This window comes from Strix aluco, chromosome 3 (genome assembly GCF_031877795.1).
Source record: "Strix aluco isolate bStrAlu1 chromosome 3, bStrAlu1.hap1, whole genome shotgun sequence".
Classification (NCBI taxonomy): Eukaryota; Metazoa; Chordata; class Aves; order Strigiformes; family Strigidae; genus Strix; species Strix aluco.
In genome coordinates, this window is record NC_133933.1 from 65242665 (window position 1) to 65264128 (window position 21464).

The following is a 21464-nucleotide window of genomic DNA, read 5'->3' on the forward strand; positions in this document are numbered from 1 at the left end:
GCAACAGACCATAGGATAAAGATCTATAAACTCACATACTTTCAAAGATCTCTTCTGTTTAAATTGAAAGATCATCTAATTACTGGTCTGAATATAAGCAATTTGTCTCATTAGTACAATCCCTTATACCTCCATGAAGTGCATCCACAGTAGTTGAACAAGATACTACAAATATGTAGCGATCTACATTTTAATATATACATGAACCAGAATATGGAAAACTGTATTTGCCTTAGAAACTCTTTGTAAAAAGAAAAGACAGTGCCAATCCTTCCACCCTGTATCAATTAAACAAACCACAAATAAATAACAAAACAGGCAAACTTTGGGAAAGTAATACCAAACAAAAAACCAAAATGCAGCTTGCCCAAGTCATAACTGTATCTAGAACAGTTAGAGTACATATTGCACTATAAGAATAATGATGTTCAATATATCTCATAGCACATACGAAGAACATATGCATTATTTTTCAATTTTATCATGTTCTTAAGGTTCCGGTCTAGTTTATTTGATGTTGCTTTGAAGGCTAATGCTCCAAATTTATTACGCTAATGACCCAGTTAATTTAGAAAATGGTTGATTTCTGCTCCCTAATTTGAATTCAGTTCAATTTAAAAAAGCTATTTTTCTTTAACTGTGTATATGTTTGATACTGTCAGGTGGAATGAGCACAGTTTTGGGAATGCCTTTGTTAACAGCCAGTTCTTGAAAGGGAGCAAACAACCTGTAAGTGTCTAGAGCTGGCAAGAGCGATGTTCTGCCTGAAATCCACACTGATCTTCAACTATACAAGATGGTGTTATGCAAACACCTCTACTGCTTAATAACTGAAGTCTACTATTACAAATATTACTCTAACAAATATTGGAATTTTTTCCCATCTAAGGCCCTCTTCCTCACAGAAAAAGTACAGGTACTACATTTACTAAAAATTACTAAACACCTTCTAAGTCACAATACTATTTACTACAATAAAAGGCTATAATGTGGAGTAAAATCAACAGTACTGTCATTAGGACATTTTTACTGGACTTTAATAAATATACAGTTAAAGAATACATTTTTGGTTTATATTGCAAAGTTGTAGTTGTTTACTTTCATTCAGAACATTCAAGTACTAATAAACAAATTCACAAATCTCCCAAATCTACAGTCTAATACCAAAAATCTTTATTTTAAAGTATTAAAAAAGCAAAGAAACCTGAAAGCAAAGTTGTCTCAGGCATGTCAAGCATTCCTAGCAAAATTTAATATAAAAACAAAGAACATAGTAAAATTTTTGTACGTTACTCATGAAAATTACTTTCACTTGTTGCAACCAGTAATTCAAGCTGTGGTTTTATGAAGCTATTTCTGACACGCAAACAAACATCTGGCAGATTTCTGGAAGGCAAAGGATATCCTAAGGTGCCAGATTTTTCCTTTGCTAATAACTCATACTGCAATATCATGTGTCTAACATGCATGGAGGTAAAATTAAATGTGTCAAAACTGGCAAAAAAGAGGTGAGATTCAAAAGTAAACACTGGATATGCTACCTTTTAAATAATAACGGAATGATAGGAATAAGCCATTGGTTGAATGCTGTATTTTTCAGTCTTTTTGGTGTTAACTAAGCAAGCTACTTTAAAACAGTTTCAGAAAATAAGATTTAGTTTAACAGAAATCCCAGAGACTTACTATATTTAAGACTAATGAAATAGTTATGCACAACACTCATCATGCTGTCTGAAGGTAAGGCTGCCCAAGTTTACTTGTAACACTCTTATCAATTATTTATAGCTTGGTTAAATTGTAGCCATGAAGTTGGATTTTCCATGTTGGGTGTCTGACTGAAGCTAATATTTTGGGAAAGCTATTGTAAAAATTAAGCCACTTTTGAGAAAGAGCGAGTGGAAGAAAACATTCTTTCATTATACTTAGTATCTCAACTAAGAGTTACGGACCTAAACCTTTAATGCATTTATTCCTTTATTCTGTCCCCTGCAGCTTCCTGTTGCCCTTATCTGGCTCTTCAGTCCCATTCTGATTCTCTCTATCTGCACCAGGGCTTCATATCCCATATCTGCAACCCCTTGCCCCATACTTGTGTCTGTCTTGTACTACCTCCCAATCTTCTCTCCAAGACATCCCCAGTTTCAGCTTCAAACTTCCTCACTGCATAGTTCACGGTCTCTAGTCACTCCTGTAAAGGTGCAATGCTGTAGGCAACACTAGCCATAGAAGATGAACTCAAATGGTTAATGTCTGGCAGTGTTATAAACAGAAGAAAAGCAACCTGAAAAGAAGTGTTAGAAGTGCTGACCACCCTTAGTAAGAGTGCCTGTAAGAGGCAAATTCACAAAAGGACAATATACTTTTAATCAGGTATATGTATCAAAAGATCAAGCTCAACTGTTTGATTTCCTTATTATGCAATTGGCAAATGTTAACCTGTATTAAACATAAAAGTAGTTTTGTTTAAATTAACTCTTCTTAGGTGTTTAAAGTGTCAAAATGTCATCAAAGTATTGTAACTATTCTTTCTGCAGAGTAAATATTTAAAATATCCTTTATCAGAGATTAAAGTATTAGAACCATTTTGAGATATGCACTTGGCAGTATTTGTGAAGTTTTAACAGTAGTACTAAATAAAAGGATTTCAGACTGCTGAAAAGAACACTTAAGTCAACAAACTGTTTTTAAGTTCTGTGGTTAGAACATCCATAACATTATTGAAAAACAAACCTTTTCCAAGGAATGGGAACAAACATTAGAAAAATTAGAAAATTAATTTCTCATAAAGCAGTTATACCCTAAAATTTAAAGCTTGCAATTTGCTTAAGGATGCTGAAATATGAGGCTGTGGAACACTGACACAATTGTTTCACATTCAGTTTCAGCTCCAGCTGAATTTCTTGTCTTGGAACCTCATCAGCCTTTGTGCTTGGATCCCAGCATAATGAATCCATGCGCTCTTTAGATTTTCCTCAGAGCTACAGTATACCCAAACTATCTCTTTGCTTGTGGTTTTTTTTTTGTTTGGTTTTTTTTTTTTGTTTGGGTCTTTTTTTTTTTTTTAATTATTATTTATTTATTGAAGGCAAGACTTCAATAAGTGGAGTAAGTCTGATACCCCTGGCCCCATAACCAACTGTCCAAAGATACTTTCATATAAACAGAGGAATCTCAAGGCTTAATGGGTATTCCCTTGTCTAGTGTAAGGAAGCACCCATTATGACTTTAACTTCAGCAGCCCAGAGCACTAAACTTAAAACTAGCAAAATTTTTAAGGAGTCCAGACTCCTCCAATTCTTTGGACTTCTGTTTTCACTGAGTCCAGAAAATTAAAAAGGTAATCTATTAATTTTAATTTAGAAACATCTTCTCATTCTGCTGCATTGTTTGTCTTTAGCTCGAGATGTTGCTAAAACTTGCACAACATAAGGTTCTATTGGAACACTGCTTTTTAAAAACATATATATGCAAATATTTTTTTCTACAACATTGAGAAATAGACTCAAAAATTCATCAACTTTTCATATACTGTTCTTTCTGCTAGTTGGGACTATAAAGGTTTCCTGGAATTCTGTAATATAAATATAGAATACTTGTTATATATTGCAATGAAAGTGGTGACATTTAATGTATTTTACTACGGCTATACCATGACCAGTTAAACACTTTTTCATATTTGAAATTACACTTTTAATTTTTTTCCATTAGTATAAAATCTTGTTGGATGACCTAGGGCTACTGCTAAGTGACCTTTATGTGTACTCTAGGACGTATATTCCAACTGCATTAATAAATGTAGTATGTCATTTTAAGGTTTCCATGGTGGCATCCTGACAACAGCATCCATAAATCCAACAGCAGAACTGCATAAAGCATGCCTATGTTACTGTAAAAACATCTCCAAGAGTTACAGTATGGTTTTCAAGAATCACAAAGAAAATAACACTTTGGAAAAAAATGGTAATTTGTCAAGCTACAGAGACCTAGTTTCACTCTGTTTAAACAGACTTTTTCCACTTGCAAAGGGAGGAAGAAAATGAGCAAGCAGAAAGGAATGGGGAAGGTCCAGTCATACATTCAAACAATGCTGCTTTTCTTCTTACAATGCACAAAGCAAGAATTGACACTTTTTTTTAACCGATTCTTCTAATAAAAATTAATTTGCATAAATTTGTCTTTGTTGTGTAAAGCATTATGGATACCTACACTAAGGAGTTAATTTCCAAAAGCAAACATCAAAAAGTATTTTTCATTTCATTGCTCAGAAAGTAAGCATGAGAAATTCTCTTACTACATGAAATACAATTCAACAACAATAACAAAAAATTGCCAAACTATAGATATTGCAGGCTCCCTATCAATAAGGATATTAAAATTTTGGCTCACTCAGCATTTGTGTCCCTTTTAAGTTGCATGTAGACATAACTTGGTAATGAAAGCAACAGTCCTCACCAATTCACACTACTGCTTGTAATGACCTGCAGTGAATGATAAGGATTTGAGTGAAGTCTGAATTCTACTATTCCTCCTGCAAATTTCTTTTGCAGCCTTGAGCAAGTCAGTTACCTTTGCCTCCACATTAATGAAATGAAGAAAGAGCCTATTTGTTGCTGCTGAGGAACAATTATTGTTTCTACACAAGCTGCATACACAGATTTTTAGCAAATCTAATCTTTGCTTAGAAATTCTGTTTTTGCAATTGTTTAGAATTCATAATTCATTTCACATCATCAGGTGAGCTTTGTAAACATTATTACACTATGAGCCAGACCACTAAAGCTAGAAATTTTTAATTGGGGTATTCATTCCATTTACTATAACAAAAGATGTTTTCCCACATGTTGTCTTCTCCATTAAATTATCAAACTGGTGCAATGTGACTTACAAATATGTGGTGATGTTTGCAGCTGCAGCTGCATTGTAAGTGTCTCTCACTACAGCTGCACCAGCAGTTAAGAAAACTGCTTTGAAAAAGATTGTATGTTGAAGAAGGAATTAGTTTGCTAATGCTTCACTTCAAATATAGCTGTGCCTAGACTGGAGTGTATTTCAGTGGGTAAGAAAGTGTTCAAAGTCTGTAGGACATCTTTAGGTAAGGAAAACAGTAACAAGAATAAACCGGTAGCTTGGAAATCAAATTGTATCATACTCGTTATTTGTTCACAAACATTTGAATTTACTTATGTTGTAGTGTTTCTGCAACATTAATACCCAAACAGTATTTTATCCAGGAAACTGCATACAAATTGTAATCGGCACCCACACTTTTAGACAATTTTGTCTACTTTTAACAAAATGAAGAGTAAGAATAAACAGGGATAGATGTTTGGTGTACATTCTCATTAAAAAAAATAGTGACAATGTATTTTATAATTTTTAGGGTTTCTTCTTTTAAATGTAATGGTGGCCAGGACATATAAATGATAAGAGATTACACTGTGGAGAGCCACTTTTCAGACTTTTTTGGCTAAGTCTACACCCCAGAAGCGCTCTTATCTGGCCCTCTCCCCTTTCCACTCATTGATTCTCTTTTCCATATACAACTGAATGATTTTTTCAAGAATCATAAAAAGGCTGAAGGATACCTTGCAGGCTACCTCGTCCAATTCCTCACTTATAGCAACACTAACATGGATCATGCTGCTCTGGGCACAGAATGACTGGGGTTGAAAGGGACCTCTTCAGATTATCTAGTCCAAGCCCCCTTCAAGCAGGGTCAGCTAGAGCCGGTTGCCCAGGATGGTGTCCAGTTTGGTTTTGAATATTTCCAAGGATGGAGATTCCATGACCTCTCTTGGACACTCTTTTCAGTATCTGACCATGTTTATTATGAAAGTTATTTTCCTAATAATTAATTCACATTTTCCTTGTTGCAATCTACGTCCATTGCCTCTTGTGCTATCACTATGCATGTCCAAGAACAGTCTGGCTTAGATCTTCTCTACACTCTCTCATTAGGTATAGTTTAAGACAGCAATAAGAACTATCCTTACACCCATTTAACTTCACCTTGTATGCCATGTTCTCCAGTTCACATTGGGAAGACAATAGAAAACTCTCATACTTCAAGCAATATACTACTTTCTAACAAAGATGGGCTTGGAAGGAGTGAGTAAGACTGCCTATCTTCTACTTCCTTACACTTTGTTCACTGTCTGATAAAGGTGGTAAGCTACTTTGTTACTTTTTATCTTCTGCTACACATTTGTCTTCTGCTAAGGAATCAGCTAGTGGCTGCCAAGTGGAATAGGATGCTATACCTTACTGGAAGGACCACCAGTTTAATCTTTCTATAAATAGTAGGTCATGCCCATCCTCCTCTTTTGTCACAGGCAAACAGGAAAGAAGCTTCAAAATATGAGATTGCATGTTGAAAACATTGAAAACCAGAAGAGAAACCAGTTGTATAATGCTTTTACATGTTTGAAATAAAGCAAATGTGCAGAAAATTACAAGCCTATTCATAACATATTTGAAATTACAGATCCAGACTTCAAAATCCACTGAAGACTCAGGTACAGACCCCAAACATGGAATAGAAACAAATAAATACTTGTATGTGTATACATCACATGTGTGTGTATGTGTGGATGTCTAAATACATGGATCATATGTATTAATACATATGTTCATAAAACTTTATGTAGACACCTCTACAAGGTGGCTCTACAAGTTAGATACAAGCCACACTTTACAAGTTAAATCTAACTCTTTTGTACTGTAGATTTATTATTCCTTTTTACTAGAAAAATTTGTATTATTAAATTCAACCTTAAGTTGAGATAAATGAGCATCAACTTAAGTGACATTCATTCAAGCCACAAAGTGGCTCAGATGAAAATTGCAAATCATTTAATGTTCTTAGTTGTTTCATTAGGTATGTGAAAAATTATACATAAAGGTTATTGTCATTGTGCAGAATTAGTCTGTTTTAACTTGCATAATGAAAATATCCATTCCAAAGACATCCTATTTCCATAAGAGATTCACATTTAAAATTTGTATTTCAAGCTTCTGCACTGACTGGAGAGGAAAACGAGGAGATCCCTTATTAATGAAACTGATTGCTATCAAAAGCAACTGGTGAAATACAAAAAGAATTAAACATTCATAAAGCATTACGCATAGAGAAACTGCAAACCATACAAAAATAAATGGGTGAAAATATTTTGAAAGTTAATTTAACAATTACATACCATTTCTATTTGGATATATTTCAGAAATGAATCATTTTTGCATATATTTTGCTTTTATCAATAACTGAAAAGCATGATAAGTTTATACACAGAGCAGTAATACTACTATCTGTTTTAGCAGTTTAGCAAACAAAGCTTTGTATATGATTTCATTTGACTTCTCAAAAAACTTGCAAACACCTGTGAAGTCTGTAGATCTATACTTCAGAAATACGGTAACATTTATGAGGTTTAGAAATAATATGGCAGCTCTGATTGTTTAGTTACTTTTAGTAAAAATGCACATAATGAAATAAGATAATGGAGCTGTCTTTCTCAGAATAGGTTAGGATGTGATCTATGTGCTCTTGTAGGAGAGTCTGCTCAGTATGTGTTCTGTTATTTCATGGAGAGACTAGCTTGTGTCTGCTCACAGTGGTTGTGTCTGTTTTTAAAAAGTTCTAAATGAGAAAGGTTTGGATGCCCCTAATGTTTCTTAGTGAAGAGCCAGGACTTTTAAATTAGCAGCAGAGTTCAGACATGTCTGAGTGCATTAAATAGAAGACAGTAAAACTTACAATTCGGGAGGTTTAAAACAACCTGTTTTGATAAACATTAATTTTGGTAAGTGGGTGTCCTTGGAAATCACCGCTTTTTATCTAACAGTTAAGAAGGTAACTTCAAGGAAAACTGTACAGGAAAGTCAGGTAGCCAGAAGAACACAGGGACTAAAAACACAAGGAAAAGGGGGATAAGAGAGAAAGCAGCAGGAAATCCAATCTAAAAAGAGTATGTCATAAATCTCTTTTGAAGACCACATTATTATTTGGGGATGAAGGGGTTGTCTCACAGATCAGCTTGCTTTGAAGTTGAATTCATCTACAATCAATCAGTTTTCGACTCCTATTTAACTTCTGAGAGAGGATAAACTGGCAAAGGGATCATAACTTTACAGAACAGATTTAAAAGAAGGACTGTGGGTAGCGTTAAAGAAATGCATGGTTCTGGCCCAAAAGTGACAATGCCTTCTTAGAGAGCAGCTGTATTCAAAATAATAATCTCCACTACAGAGAAAAGATTTAATAAAACATTTAAGTCAATCAGATAGTATGGTCCAAAAAAAATAACAGTAGGAGAAGCAGAAAAAAAAGCAGAAGGTGGCTCATCATGAATAGAACATTAAACAAGGAAGCTGTGCATCCTGTGAGGTGCTTCCTGTAGAACTGTGCATAGCACCACTTCGGTCTTGGCCCAGCCCTCTGCTCTTTTAAAAAGAAAAGAGAAAGACATACCAAAGCTCTCTCCTTCCATTCCAATAGGCCCAGGCTGAGGAGTCTCTCCGTTCTTCAAGCAGTTATGAATATATGCTGCCTTCCACCTGGCATACTTCCTGTGCTGAGCGTTCTGGGGAAGTGAAAAGGCCAGCCATTTTAACCACTCACTTCTGTGAATTAATGCATTCAAAACAGAAATATAAGCAGGTTTTCCACCCTAAGACAAGATTATAAAACTAAACTGTTTTCTCTATCATCTGACACCCCTTTAAGATAAAAAACACGTGAAATTGATCAGTGAATTAAAAAAAAATATATAAAAAGAACAGCTCTAACAGGATCTCAGCATGAAAGGAAAATGTAGAGATCTTCAATTAGTGCAGCATGTCAGGGAAATAAACTATACCAGAACCATCTAGTGTGAAAGACGGAGCACTGTGTAGTAATTGCTGATGTGAAATAATAAAGAAAACTTTCAATGTCCATAAACTTAGATAATTATTTACTTTAGATTTAAATATCTGAAACTTAAAATGCTACTCCCACTTATCAATAATATAAAATCTTTTCTAATTAAAATGCATTAAATTTAAAAAAAATTATTTAAAAGCATGAAAACAGAAAGGCTGCTGTAGTTGCAGATTAACATGGTGTGTGGGGGATATACATTCTAGAACATACAATATTTTGATTTAATATCTTCACAGCATAGCTAAAAATCAGATTAAGGACTTATAGCAATACATAAACTACCTGCAGAGCAATGACTTAGGACAATAACGACTTTAAATAAAGTGTTAATGACAAGTTTAACAGCTCACTTATTATAAAAGATATTAATACTTCCCAAAAAATTGAATACTATATTGACAGTCAACATAATTTTTTGCAACTCTCATCTTCTGAAATGGTGTCAATGTGAAGCAATAGCAGTTAGAAGCGAATCTGCTGCTTGCCTTTCTGATTCCATTTCCATGGTAACAGTGTGAAATTGAAAAAATGTGGTAGTAACTTCAGTATTTAAAGAAAAACAACATGATTTTTCACTATTTTCAGTTTCTGGGAAAAAGAAATTGACGGAAAAGCATTTCACCCGGGCTTTCCATACATTATTTTCACAAAACATGAGTGATTGGAATAAATCTCAGAATCTCAACTGTTTTGAGATTTTTAATTTAATTTTTAAAAATATACTTTACTGTTCTTAGGTACAACTTTAATATGTCAAAATATGGAAAGAAGATTGGCCACTTTATATCTCCTGAGACTGTTCCAATACTGTTTTTTTTAATTCAGGAAGACTTCTTAATTGTAACAAGAAATCTTTAACTGATTATGCAAATCAACTAATTTGGCAAAAGTAGTATGACAGAACTTAACAGTTCCAACAGTTACGAGGGAATATATTTCAAGGAACAAGGCTGAATATAAACAAAGATGAGAAATGTGGAAGGATGAGTGGAATAACCTGCATTGGTCACTTGGCCAAATTAACAGAGTGTTTCACATCAACATCATCACCTGCAGGGTACTGGTGAACTCAAATTTCCACAGTAACAATGACAGGTAAAGTACTTTGGAAACTGAGGTAGACAGAATAATCTCTTTTTAAAAGTCCTGACTGAAATTACATCCAAAGTTTTTGAAAATTAGTAAGTGAAATTCAAAAATGTACTTCACGAAGTATATTGCACTGTCATCCAGAACAGGGTAGAGAGTGGCAGTATAATGGGTATCTCCAACAAGCTCCCTTGCTCATATTTAGTATGTTGTTATCCACCAGAGTGCTCACACAGCCCAAGAGAAAGATACAGTCTTTGTTTTCGCAAATAAGATGTTCTCCAGAAGAAAGCCTATCCTGATGACAGATTTATTAAAATGCATTCACTATACCTCAGAAAGAAAAAGTACAATTCGAAAACATAGCTTTCTGTTAACTACTTTCTTTTAATAATCATTCCTGGTCAGGTAGTATTACAGATTAAATTATTTTATCATTCGCAAATACAGTAGAAGCCACAAAATTCGGAAATATGGAGTACTGTACTTCCAGAAAAGACCATTATGCAAGATTTAACAGCCTGTACATCTCCCCTCTGTTCTAATACCCCAATTATTTCTGGATAAAGTGTGAAGATGCTGTTGCGTTGGGTGTCCATGCCCAGGTGCTGGCTACAGGGCGCAGCAGGGGTGGTGGTGTGAGGAGAGGCCAGGGCTGCCCCACACAGCCAGCTCTAGCAGACCCACCACAGGACATAGCTGAGCCCCCCTGGGAAAGTGTATTTGAGAATGGGCCAAAACATGTCCCCACCAAAACACTGGATGGAGAGAGAGGAAGGGAAAGTGTTTGATGCATCCCAAATGCAAAGCTTGTAATTCCAGAACTGAGAACCTAAACTTTGCTGCTTTCAGTTTGTTTTTAATATGCACTGATGTCCCTTTTTGGAAGGCTGCCCTACCATATGAACACTATTACTGAGGTAATTGAGAATAACACTATCATCAACACTTCTTACTGATGTAACATCAGCTGTGTCGTGTATGGCATGTCTTCCAGAAAATCCTTTTGCAGTTTGAATATTGAGATATTGAACATCCACTGCTTCCTGTGACACAATCCATTCATACTACCCAATAATCAACCACTTGCCAATTAAAAATATACATATTATTTACAATACTCATTTTCTGATTTTAGGTGTCAAGTATTTGCTTTCTATGCCTTCTGCTGTTGATTTAAAAGCCTTTCAATAATTGATATTCCATACATAAGGCAGCAATTACATACTGAAAAGACACACAGGTGGTCTGAGTTTCGATGTCAGACTATATAACCAGGTGTCAGGCTGAGCTAACTTCAGGCTTCTGTGAATTCCAAACAGGGCATTGAAGTTTGGGACCGACAACCACAGGCTTGTTACCAGTCTGCAAAACAAAGCTTTTGGTTTCTAAGGCACTTTTACTAGGGTAAGCGTGGAAGTCTGTAACACCCAAGCATACAAGAAAAGGAGGTGAATCTCCCCCTCTATTCTGCTCTCGTGAGACCCCACCTGGAGTACTGTGTCCAGCTCTGGGGCCCCCAACATAAGAAGGACATGGACCTGCTTGAGTGGGTCCAGAGGAGGCCATGAAAATGATCTGGGGGCTGGAGCACCTCTCCTGTGAGGACAGGCTGAGAGAGTTGGGGTTGTTCAGCCTGGAGAAGAGAAGGCTCTGGAAAGACCTTATAGCAGCCTTGCAATACTTAAAGGGGGCTTACAGGAAAGATGGGGAGGGACTCTTTATCAGGGAGTGCAGTGATAGGACGAGGGGTAATGGTTTTAAACTGAAAGAGGGTAGATTTAGATTAGATATAAGGAAGAAATTCTTCCCTGTGAGGGTGGTGAGACACTGGAACAGGTTGCCTAGAGAAGCTGTGGATACCCTCTTGAAATGTTCCAGGCCATGTTGGACAGGGCTTTGAGCAATCTGATCTAGCAGAAGGTGTCCCTGCCCATGGCAGGGGGGATGGAACTAGATGATCTTTTAAGGTCCCTTCCAACCAAAAAATCATTTAATGAAAAAAAATATTTGTTGATTACCTGTGTGGATTTAGGTGTCCTGAGACATATTCAGCACTTACATGATCAGCACTTGCTGATTTTTGTCTCAGATTGTTTAGTGTTGTTGCTGTTTCTTATTTATTTTTCCACTTATTTCAACCTTTCTTTAACAAGATTTGAAACTTGTCTTCATGAGTCAGTAGCAGTTTTAATTTTTTTGTCAGAAGTTGTCGACTATATCATTACATTTTCAAATCGAGCTTCTCATTCAGTTAATTTAGCAAGAAAATCTCACTTTTGATTTTCAGAACACGGAATACTTTATTAAGAGTACCTGCTCCTCTATATCAGAGATTAATTCTTCTGTGGGGCATGAATAACAGAGAGCAGCTGACCATGCACCTAACAGAAAAGTTTGCTTTAAAACAGATGAAGACATTATTCTGTTGTGCCTTAATAAAAATAATAGTGATCTAGTTCAGTCAATTCTGGAATACTTGTTTCATTAAAAGACTACCTGACATAAAGAGCATTGTGTTAATGACTTTAGCAGATAATTTTTTGAATTAAAATATTCATGTCCTAATGGCCAGATAGCAAGCTATTTTTTATGAAGTAAATCCACATTCTTCCAACTTATCACCTTTTAAAAGTGGAGTTTGTTGCAAAACCAAGAATACCTATTCTAACTAAAACTGTACACAATTCCACCTTAATTACTAGCATTAAATTGCTTGCTTGCATGGTGAAAAAAGTGAAGGTGGAAAAAGCCAGAAACCTTGCATCATTTTGCCCTATATTCATTCCTAATTGCTCAATGTAATGTTATGTGTCCCACATTAATATACAGACTTTGAATTTCTAACTGATACTTATGAAGCATTTTCTAACAGATAACAGTTGTCTAATACTTCACATACAATTTATTCGAAATACTTAGCATAATTCCTTACGACTTACTAACATGCATTTGTCAACACAATTAGAACCTATGTTCTTTAAAGTTTATATTCACAAATTATAAAAACAACTTTACAGAACTAAAAAAGTAATTTTCACCTATGCCAGAAAAAGCAATCAGGTAATACACTGATATCGCTAACACTTACCTCTTCAGAGAGCTCCCCAAATACTGTTAGAACATCTATAAGGAGACTTGCAGTATAAAAGGACTTTATCATGTTTCTGTAAAAAAGAAAACATGTCATGAACTTGGTAATGTCAGTCTCTCAGGATCACATTTTAGAAGTCGGCATTTAGACCATACTGGCTTATTTCAAGCCAGTCTTCACTACTATTTTTTTTCTTTTACTCTGATGTTGCAGAATTTACAATGTTTAAATTTAGTAATATATTGACTAGTCTTCTGACAACTATGCAGAAAGTTTTCAGTACTTTTTAAAGCTGGTCATGTGTTCTGCACTTAGTTTCTAGTTTGGAATGTTCAATACGGGACATAGGACATCCTATATTATCTTAGAAAAAGCCATCAACACGCTGTAGTAATTGCTGTAAATCAAATCACATAATGTATCATCACAACTATGTTAATATCACTGGGCAGTAGAAACTATAACATGCTTGATGTCAAGCTCAATATTAGTCTGGGGTTTTGGGCAGCTTGATATTAGGTGAGCAACCTCTTAAGGAACACAAGGAGAATACCAGTTAATGTGTGAAGTTAGAGACACACAAGTAGTAACAAATCTAGTTTTCTGAAAGAGGAATGAAAGCATTAAAGCCCAATTCCTATTTCCAGTCAAATTAAAAACAATTTAGATATTCAAATTTCTTGACCAGTATCTTAATTTAGATAACAAAACCGAAGATTTTCACCTACTTATGAAATTGCCCAGCTCTGTCTTCATTGTCTGCATACAAAAACATTTTCAAGGCATAATTCTCCACATGAGCAGAACCAACAATTTCCTGAGTAATTGCTTCATTATCACCAAATTGCTTTTTCATCTGAAAAAAGTTGGTAAAAATACATTAATTACCTTATTAGACCCTAGCAATTCTGCAATCTAATTCAAACACAAGAAGCTGCTGATTTAGACAAAGCCAAGTACAATTTAAAAAAGAAACAACATCCACTTCAATTATTTTACAAATCTCCAGCTTCTAACATGACAAACACTAAAAGCAACCGCATGTTAAAGAGAAAGCATATTCTTTTGGAGGAAGAAATATTATGAGCTCTGAATACTGTCTTCAATCACAAAAAAAACCCCAAACCAACCAAACAAAAATAAAAACCATGTTAAAAATAAACACAACTACAATATCATGAAGGAACAGCTACAGGTATTTTTCCCCTTACTATCTGAAAGAAGCAAGCACTCTGAAGCCTGTGTCAGGATTCAGCACAGTTCAACTGATAAAGCAATGCATGCTTTATAAAGGTACTGTAGGTCAAAGTGATCACTCTTCTCTTGTAAGGTTATTTCACTGCAGTTCACTACATTTTTCAAAGCATCTGAGCCCTACCTTGACCAGTCTAGTGACCTATGGATTTACTGGAATTTTCAGTGTAACAGTGTACTGCAATTCAAAGACCTCTTTTCAAAGACATTAGAGTACAAGAATCCTCAGGTTTCTTAATAAAAATCAGTAAAGCAAATAACCCTCTAACAGTTACAACAGGTGGATTTACAACTTCTGAATAGGCTTACTGTTTGCACATAAGGAAATCTCAGGCTATCCTTAGAGAACAAAAACAGGAACCCTGCATGATACTAACCTGCAGCCTTTATTTTGCCAAAAGATTTAAAAACAATCTCTGAATGGCAGTTATTTTCAGCTGTGCGTGTGAAGAACATTTAATCATGCAGGCTGCATTTCCAAATTTTTTAGTTTGCTGCCAACTTTTTAACACATAGAATGTTGCCAGCAAAGTTACCTGATTTCAATATTGAAATATAAACTTTCCAAATAGAACTTTAAATTTGAAGACTTTTGTCAAACTCGTACTCTACCTAGTTTGCAAAAAGTATTTGTTTTACAAAGTGCAATTGTTTTTCTTGTGAGTGTACCACAATTTGTAAGTTGCAAGATATATATCACTGAAATGAAACACTGAAGCTAACTGAAGACAATATGATTTGTTTACATATAGTTCACCAGCCTATATATACAGCTATAACACAGAAAATAACTTATTACTATGCTTGATCTGATGTTCAATGGAGCTGATTTCAAATGCACAAATAACACTCAGTTACATATGCTTCTAAAAATAGTTAACCAAGTTATTTACTTTTGAAATAACCCTTCACACAATCCATGATTCAGTACAGCAGTACTGATGTTTTAAATGATTCATAATTTGGACGTAAAATCAAGCAAATTTTGTTTAATTTTACTAAAAACTTTTAAATGAAACAGTTACCTATTGGAAAAGCAGAACAACGCAATCATCTGTAAAAATATTTGACAGAAACATGAATTTTGGATAAAAAAAATCACTTTAATTCACGTATCTGGCATATTATGAAGTTTCTTGTAAAGAACACATCTGATAATTTCCAGATACATCTACACTGTTTTATTCTTTGCTACTATAAAGTTCAGGATTGTTTGTAAGCTTCTCTACGCTGTTTTATTCTTTGCTACTATAAAGTTCAGGATTGTTTGTAAGCTTCTGTTTTAACCTCTAGAATAATCAATTGTGACAACAAACAGAAAGCTGAGAAACATTTGGGGCAGCCCTGCAGCACCCTTTGTGCCCCCTGCTGGTTCAGGGCAGACTGAAAATGACTGCTATTAAATTACCACAGAGGTCCAAATTGTCAACTTGCGCAAGCTGCCTAGCCCCCAAAATGCTCTATTAGATCTGCTTAGAAGTGGTCTCTCCATCCTTCCACCACTTGGCTACGCAGAAGGAACTCCAGTACCTGAGCATCAGCTGTCACACAGACAACCTTATCAGCAACTGAAAGATGAAACCATTGGATTTTGCTGCTTTTCTAGTCTTTCCAAATTTGAAACAAAAGGGGTAACTGAATGCTGCAGACAGATCAGTTGCTGCAGTACCACAAGGGATCCACCAAATTTTAACAATCCTTAAGAAATGAAGAGCAAAATCTGTCAGAGTTTTAATCTTACCTCTTCTGTCACCCTTCTGAACAGGAAAACTAGACCCAATAAAGACGTCAAAATTTCATTAAATAACACACCAAGAAGTCACTGTACACTGGATTTTCCACTGCTAAATATCAGAGACAAAACATAGCAAGAAGCACAAAGTATGAAAAAAAGACAAATGATTCATGGTGGGTTTTTTCCCCCCTGAAGAATTGAAGGCTGTTGCACTAGTTTCACACAAACTCTTCAGGCATTGCTATGTCTAGATTTTGGATGGAATCATTAATACAGTACACAAAAAGAACCGCTGCTTCATTTTTCAACATTACTTTCTGCTTCCAAATGAGCACTTAAACCTTAAAATCCACACATTTCAAGACTACTGAAAAATACAGCATATGAACATAAACAGCTCCTGGAACTTGAACTGACCATCTGTACAATGACTTTACCTTCCTTTGTTTAACCCTGTTCTATTTAAGGTTGTTTGCTTTTTAATACTATCAGGTCCACTCAAAGAGTGTGGTGTAGCTATCTCTTACCCACACAGGTAAGACTCTGCTTACAAAAATTCATAGTAAAGATCCTCAATCTCTAACAAAGGATATGATCAAAAGTATCTTTATCTTCTAGAGAATGTTTTAAAAAACTCCCTGGGTACAACAGTTTAGGTCAAAAATTTCAAAAGCACCCAAAGACTAGGCTAGCCAGTCCTACAAGCAGTGAAAGTAACTCACAGACTTCAATGAATCAAAGATAAATCAATTAAAAAAAAGTCTTCTAGAACTCCTGTATTTATTTGTAATGAATTATGATTTCTCATGAGAATATGTATGAATAAAGTACCGTAATTCATGTTGTCTAAACAAAATCTTACGGCAAATGTCTGCTGTATAAAATTTCAGTTATGTGCATGCATACATACCTACAAATATACATATATACATAGAGCTTTATCTCCTTTCAATCCTTCTGCCAATTCATTACATACAACTTAAATTCATACAGTATGCCTGCATACAGAATAGTTGCATCAATGACTGATGACAGAAAAAAGATAGTATTTGCAGAAGCTTAAACAAAACTTAAAGTAACACCATGAATCATTTTAGAGGAGAGCAATAAATTCTACTTACAGCTTCCAACTGATCCATAAGTTTGGATAAAAATTTACGGCATTCTGGGGTTTTACTATCAATCTTCATCCCCGTTTGCATTGCATACAAACGGCCTTTAAAGGAGACAAAACACAAAAAAAACCCAGAAGTGATTATCTAAGGCAAAACCCATAAGGAAACAAAGCAATTCCCCCCCCCCCCCCCCCCGCCAACACATGTGAAAGACAAACTCATCTTGTGGTTTAACAATGTACTATTGCACTACTAGCAAGCAATAACACCGAAATCTAGGTATGTTTAGTCTTGCAGAGATAGTAGGAAATATTTTTTCTAAGATTTATGCTTTCTTTATCTCAATGAGTATTTCCTGCTGATTTCAGACTGATGCTTGGATCACTATTGTGCAATATATATTGCTTTTGTAAAAAATCACCACCCTTGTTTGCAACTCTCTCAAACAGGAACTTCAAGTCAATTTTTATCCCTAATTATACACGACTAACTTTCATATGAGTTACACATACATATAGAGTGTATGGATATATCTCAAAAATGGAGCTTAATGTAGCAGAAACCAGTTAGCTTTAAAACTCCAATTAACAAATGGAATTAAGCATCTATTATCTCCATGTATATGCATACATAGCATCAAAAAACACAAGACACAAACCTGACCTTAGAATCAGACAAGACAGACTTTATTAAACTTTCACAGAATCACCGAATCATCTAGGTTGGGAAAGACCTTGAAGATCATCTAGTCCAACCATTAACCAAACACTGACCGTTCTCCCTGCAAGTAAAGTTGTCAGTTTTTCAAATGACCTTGAGAATGAATGATTAACATCTTCTGATTAACAATTATGTTTTTACTACCAAAAATCTATGAATTTTAGATACACACATGGCAGAACTTTATTTGCTTCAGGAAATTGTGGGTAAAAAAAAAAAAAAAAAAAAATCAAACAACTACTATTTACTAGGATTGACAACACAGAGAAGGGAAAATGGACAGAAACATTCAGTAACCAAACACAGAACATTTTTCACAAACAAGCCATTCTACCAACTCTCACTCCCAACCCTCAAGGGAGTCCTACAAAACACTTTCAAATGCAGAGCTTAAGAACTAAAAGCTGTAACTCTACCAAATACTAACATGAGCTATGGCTTCTTATGGCATACCCCTATGTCCTTCTTCCTGTAGAACATGGAGTTCTGTAAGTGACCCTTACTCACTTCACAGCTTTACCACCTCTCTTCTTCCAAGCATCTCTTCATACACTAGAGACAGCATTTTCCCTTCAAATTATCTCAGTAAACACAAATATAACACAGTTGTTTTCAGTTGCACTTATTCTGATGTTTGCTGCAGAAGAAAGCATTACATGCTCAAAAGCTTGTCTGCCTTTTCCATCTATTATCAGTTTGTCTAACAAAATCTGATCTCTCTACAAGAATCTACCTAGGTTCTGCTGGTGAGCATCATAATTTAACTATTTTTTCTGGATTTTAAAAGTTGTATTTCATGCTCCACGTACAACTGATTATTCAAACCAGACAGAGTGTATATTCCTTATTTGGGGCTGCAAAGCTGACAAATTTTTGAATATTAAAGCTCTTGTGTTGCCCAACCATTTAAAGACCTCCCCTAAACTAATAGATAAAGTACCCGTACCCTCCAATGCCTCTCTTCTACATTTAGAATTTATAAAACAACCTAGCACCTTCATATTGAAATTCTCAGTAAAGAACAATCAATTCAAAGTTGACTCTGAGCGAAACTTCAGGACTACATAAAGGCTATGAACAACTACAACAGCTGACCATGACAAACGAAAGACAGCAATTTTAACAAGAATTGCTATGTAGGTTCTATGCTATGTAGGTTTCATCAAGTGACAACACTAATATTGAGCTACTTATTGATATGCACTCTTAAGCTCACCTTATTATCTTCAGGATGCTGACACGTAATGTTAAAAATTATGAAACCAGCACATATAATGCTGAAATTACATTTCAAAGAAATCCAAACACAGAAAGATACAGAGATTTGTCTTTAAGGCACTCGTCTACTGCCAATTAAAACACCATAATCACATGATGAGGAGTTAATGCTTACAGCCTTTAATTAAACTGATTTTTAAGTACATGTTTGATTGTAAGCTTCCCTGAACACATTTCATAGTATGATTTAATAATGTAAAACTTAGGAATTAACATAATGGGTGTTAGACCTATGGGCCATCTAGTTCAGTTATTTCTTTTTGACAGATCAAAGTATCAGACATTTTCAGAGGAAAGTAAATTAATTTTAGACTGATATGACGTAGGCAACATAAATTCAGAATACCCTTGGTCATTACTGTATACAGATTTATTTTATTTGCTGAAGTATGCATCTTCCTATCTCTTCCATAATTCATTTACATAAAAAGAACTGTTTCCATACAAATGGAAATCTTGCAAATGTCTTTAGTCTTGAGGATCAATCATTAAAAGACCTGCTTATCTGGAACTGTTACTCTTCTGTTACCTATATGCTGCTTTTTTTCACATTCATTGCATTCATTAAATAGTGAAAGCAAGGTAATTTTTTTCCTCAATAATATCCAAAGGCGTGCAGTGACAGGACTGTGACATCTGTATGCTTTGTAGACAGCCCTATAAACCCAGCCCTTTCCCCTCTTAGGATTTCAGAGACTGAGAAAACCTCAGACTCCTTCAGGCACTCCAATAAACAAATGCAGAAGAGTGAGTCTAGAATACACTGAGAACATAGGCCAAAGAACAATAGTTACAGAGAAGAAACATGTTTTTCTTGTCTATATATAAATTTACACTGTGGGTGATGTCAAGCAATGTTCCATACCAACACCACTTTCCTGCTAACAGAAGACTGGGAACAAGGTGCCCAAGAGTCCTCAGGTCATTCAAGATCAAAGGACTATTATCCAAAGCATACATAGACTGTCAAGAAAACATGTTCTAGCAGCAGCAGCTCTACAGATATTAAGAACAGAGACATCCTATAGACAGGCTATTAATGTCACCTGAGCTAAGATTAAATGTGTTACACCTGACACAGCAATTACATCTCTGTACCACACAACTGACTATACAAGAAAGGAGACTTCCTGCAAGATCTTATTAACTGGTAAAAGATCAAAGCACACTTAAGTTACCCTAACAAGAGAGTCTACTGCAATCAAGTTCATAATTTTTGTATACTCACTTCTTCTCATCAGTAGTATGTTCGAAAGGAGTACTGCATAACAACACCTGCCCAGAGACAGGCCTCTGATGAGGCAATCATTGAGGTAAGGGCAAAATCTACTCCTTCTTTCTCAAGTGGTGATCAAGAAAGACTACATTGTTTGTGGAAACTACTATTGACAGAGCATCACTACCTAGTAGCATTCAGTACTGAAAGGGAGTCTTGACTCAAATACCGTTGATGAAAGAACCTGATTGTAATGAAGGACAAGGCAACCTGCAGGTCAGAAAACACAAACCATATCCTACCAGTCAAAATCTCCTGGAACATCAGTTTCAATCGATGAACTGAAGATGGAGAAAGAAAGTATACTCTCCACAGTTTGAAACTCACCAGTGACAAACAAAATGTTAAGTACCTTTAGGCACACTTACTGCTTTACTCAGTGCTTCTCTAGTCAAAAGTGGGGCTTGGAGGTTGAAAACATCTATCAACAATCATTAAACTTACAAAGCAGACAGCAGGTGGAATAGTAGAAAGACTGAGAGAATCTGGGATTTCTCTGACAGAATCAGAATAGGAAGAAGGGAAAATAATTTGGTATTTGCCTCTACAGACACTACAGAAATAAAAATAATACTCTTTTAATGTTTTGAAATTTTGCTTTTGAAAATATCTGTATGAAGAGCAGCATGGGTGTGAATCTGAAAGCACTAAGTAATACCTTGCATTACTACAGACAACAGGAAAAAGTATCTACTAGTTCTACTCTTTGCATTTTTGTGTATTATTACCTTATTCCTAAAGCAAAGAATCTTAATTTAGTTTTTCCATGTCTGCATCTTTTGTTGTCCTTCTCTCTGCTCTCCCTAATTTTGAAATGCCCCAAGTATTCTGCGTGAAGGCTCTCTGTAAGACCATGTCGGTTTGTGTTGGTTTTGATACTACTACCTTTGCCAATTATGCTGTCAGAATTCTCTTGCATCTTTTACTTTTGTGTATAGTTTGTCACACAAATATTACTTATAATAGGGATACATGATAGTAAC

At 35.3% G+C, this 21464-nt stretch overlaps 1 protein-coding gene across 4 annotated transcripts in view; it reads right to left on the reverse strand.

Annotated features, from left to right (window-relative positions):
* The window catches only part of VTA1 (vesicle trafficking 1), a 41404-nt gene that overhangs the window by 10122 nt on the left and 9818 nt on the right, over positions 1–21464 (reverse strand). For all 4 annotated transcript variants that reach the window (XM_074818916.1, XM_074818915.1, XM_074818918.1 and 1 more), the window contains 4 exons: positions 17214–17308; positions 13832–13959; positions 13101–13176; positions 8468–8579 (listed from right to left, as the gene is read on the reverse strand). In XM_074818916.1, the coding sequence (XP_074675017.1) occupies positions 8468–8579; positions 13101–13176; positions 13832–13959; positions 17214–17308 (411 nt within the window). The remainder of the gene's footprint in view (positions 1–8467; positions 8580–13100; positions 13177–13831; positions 13960–17213; positions 17309–21464) is intronic.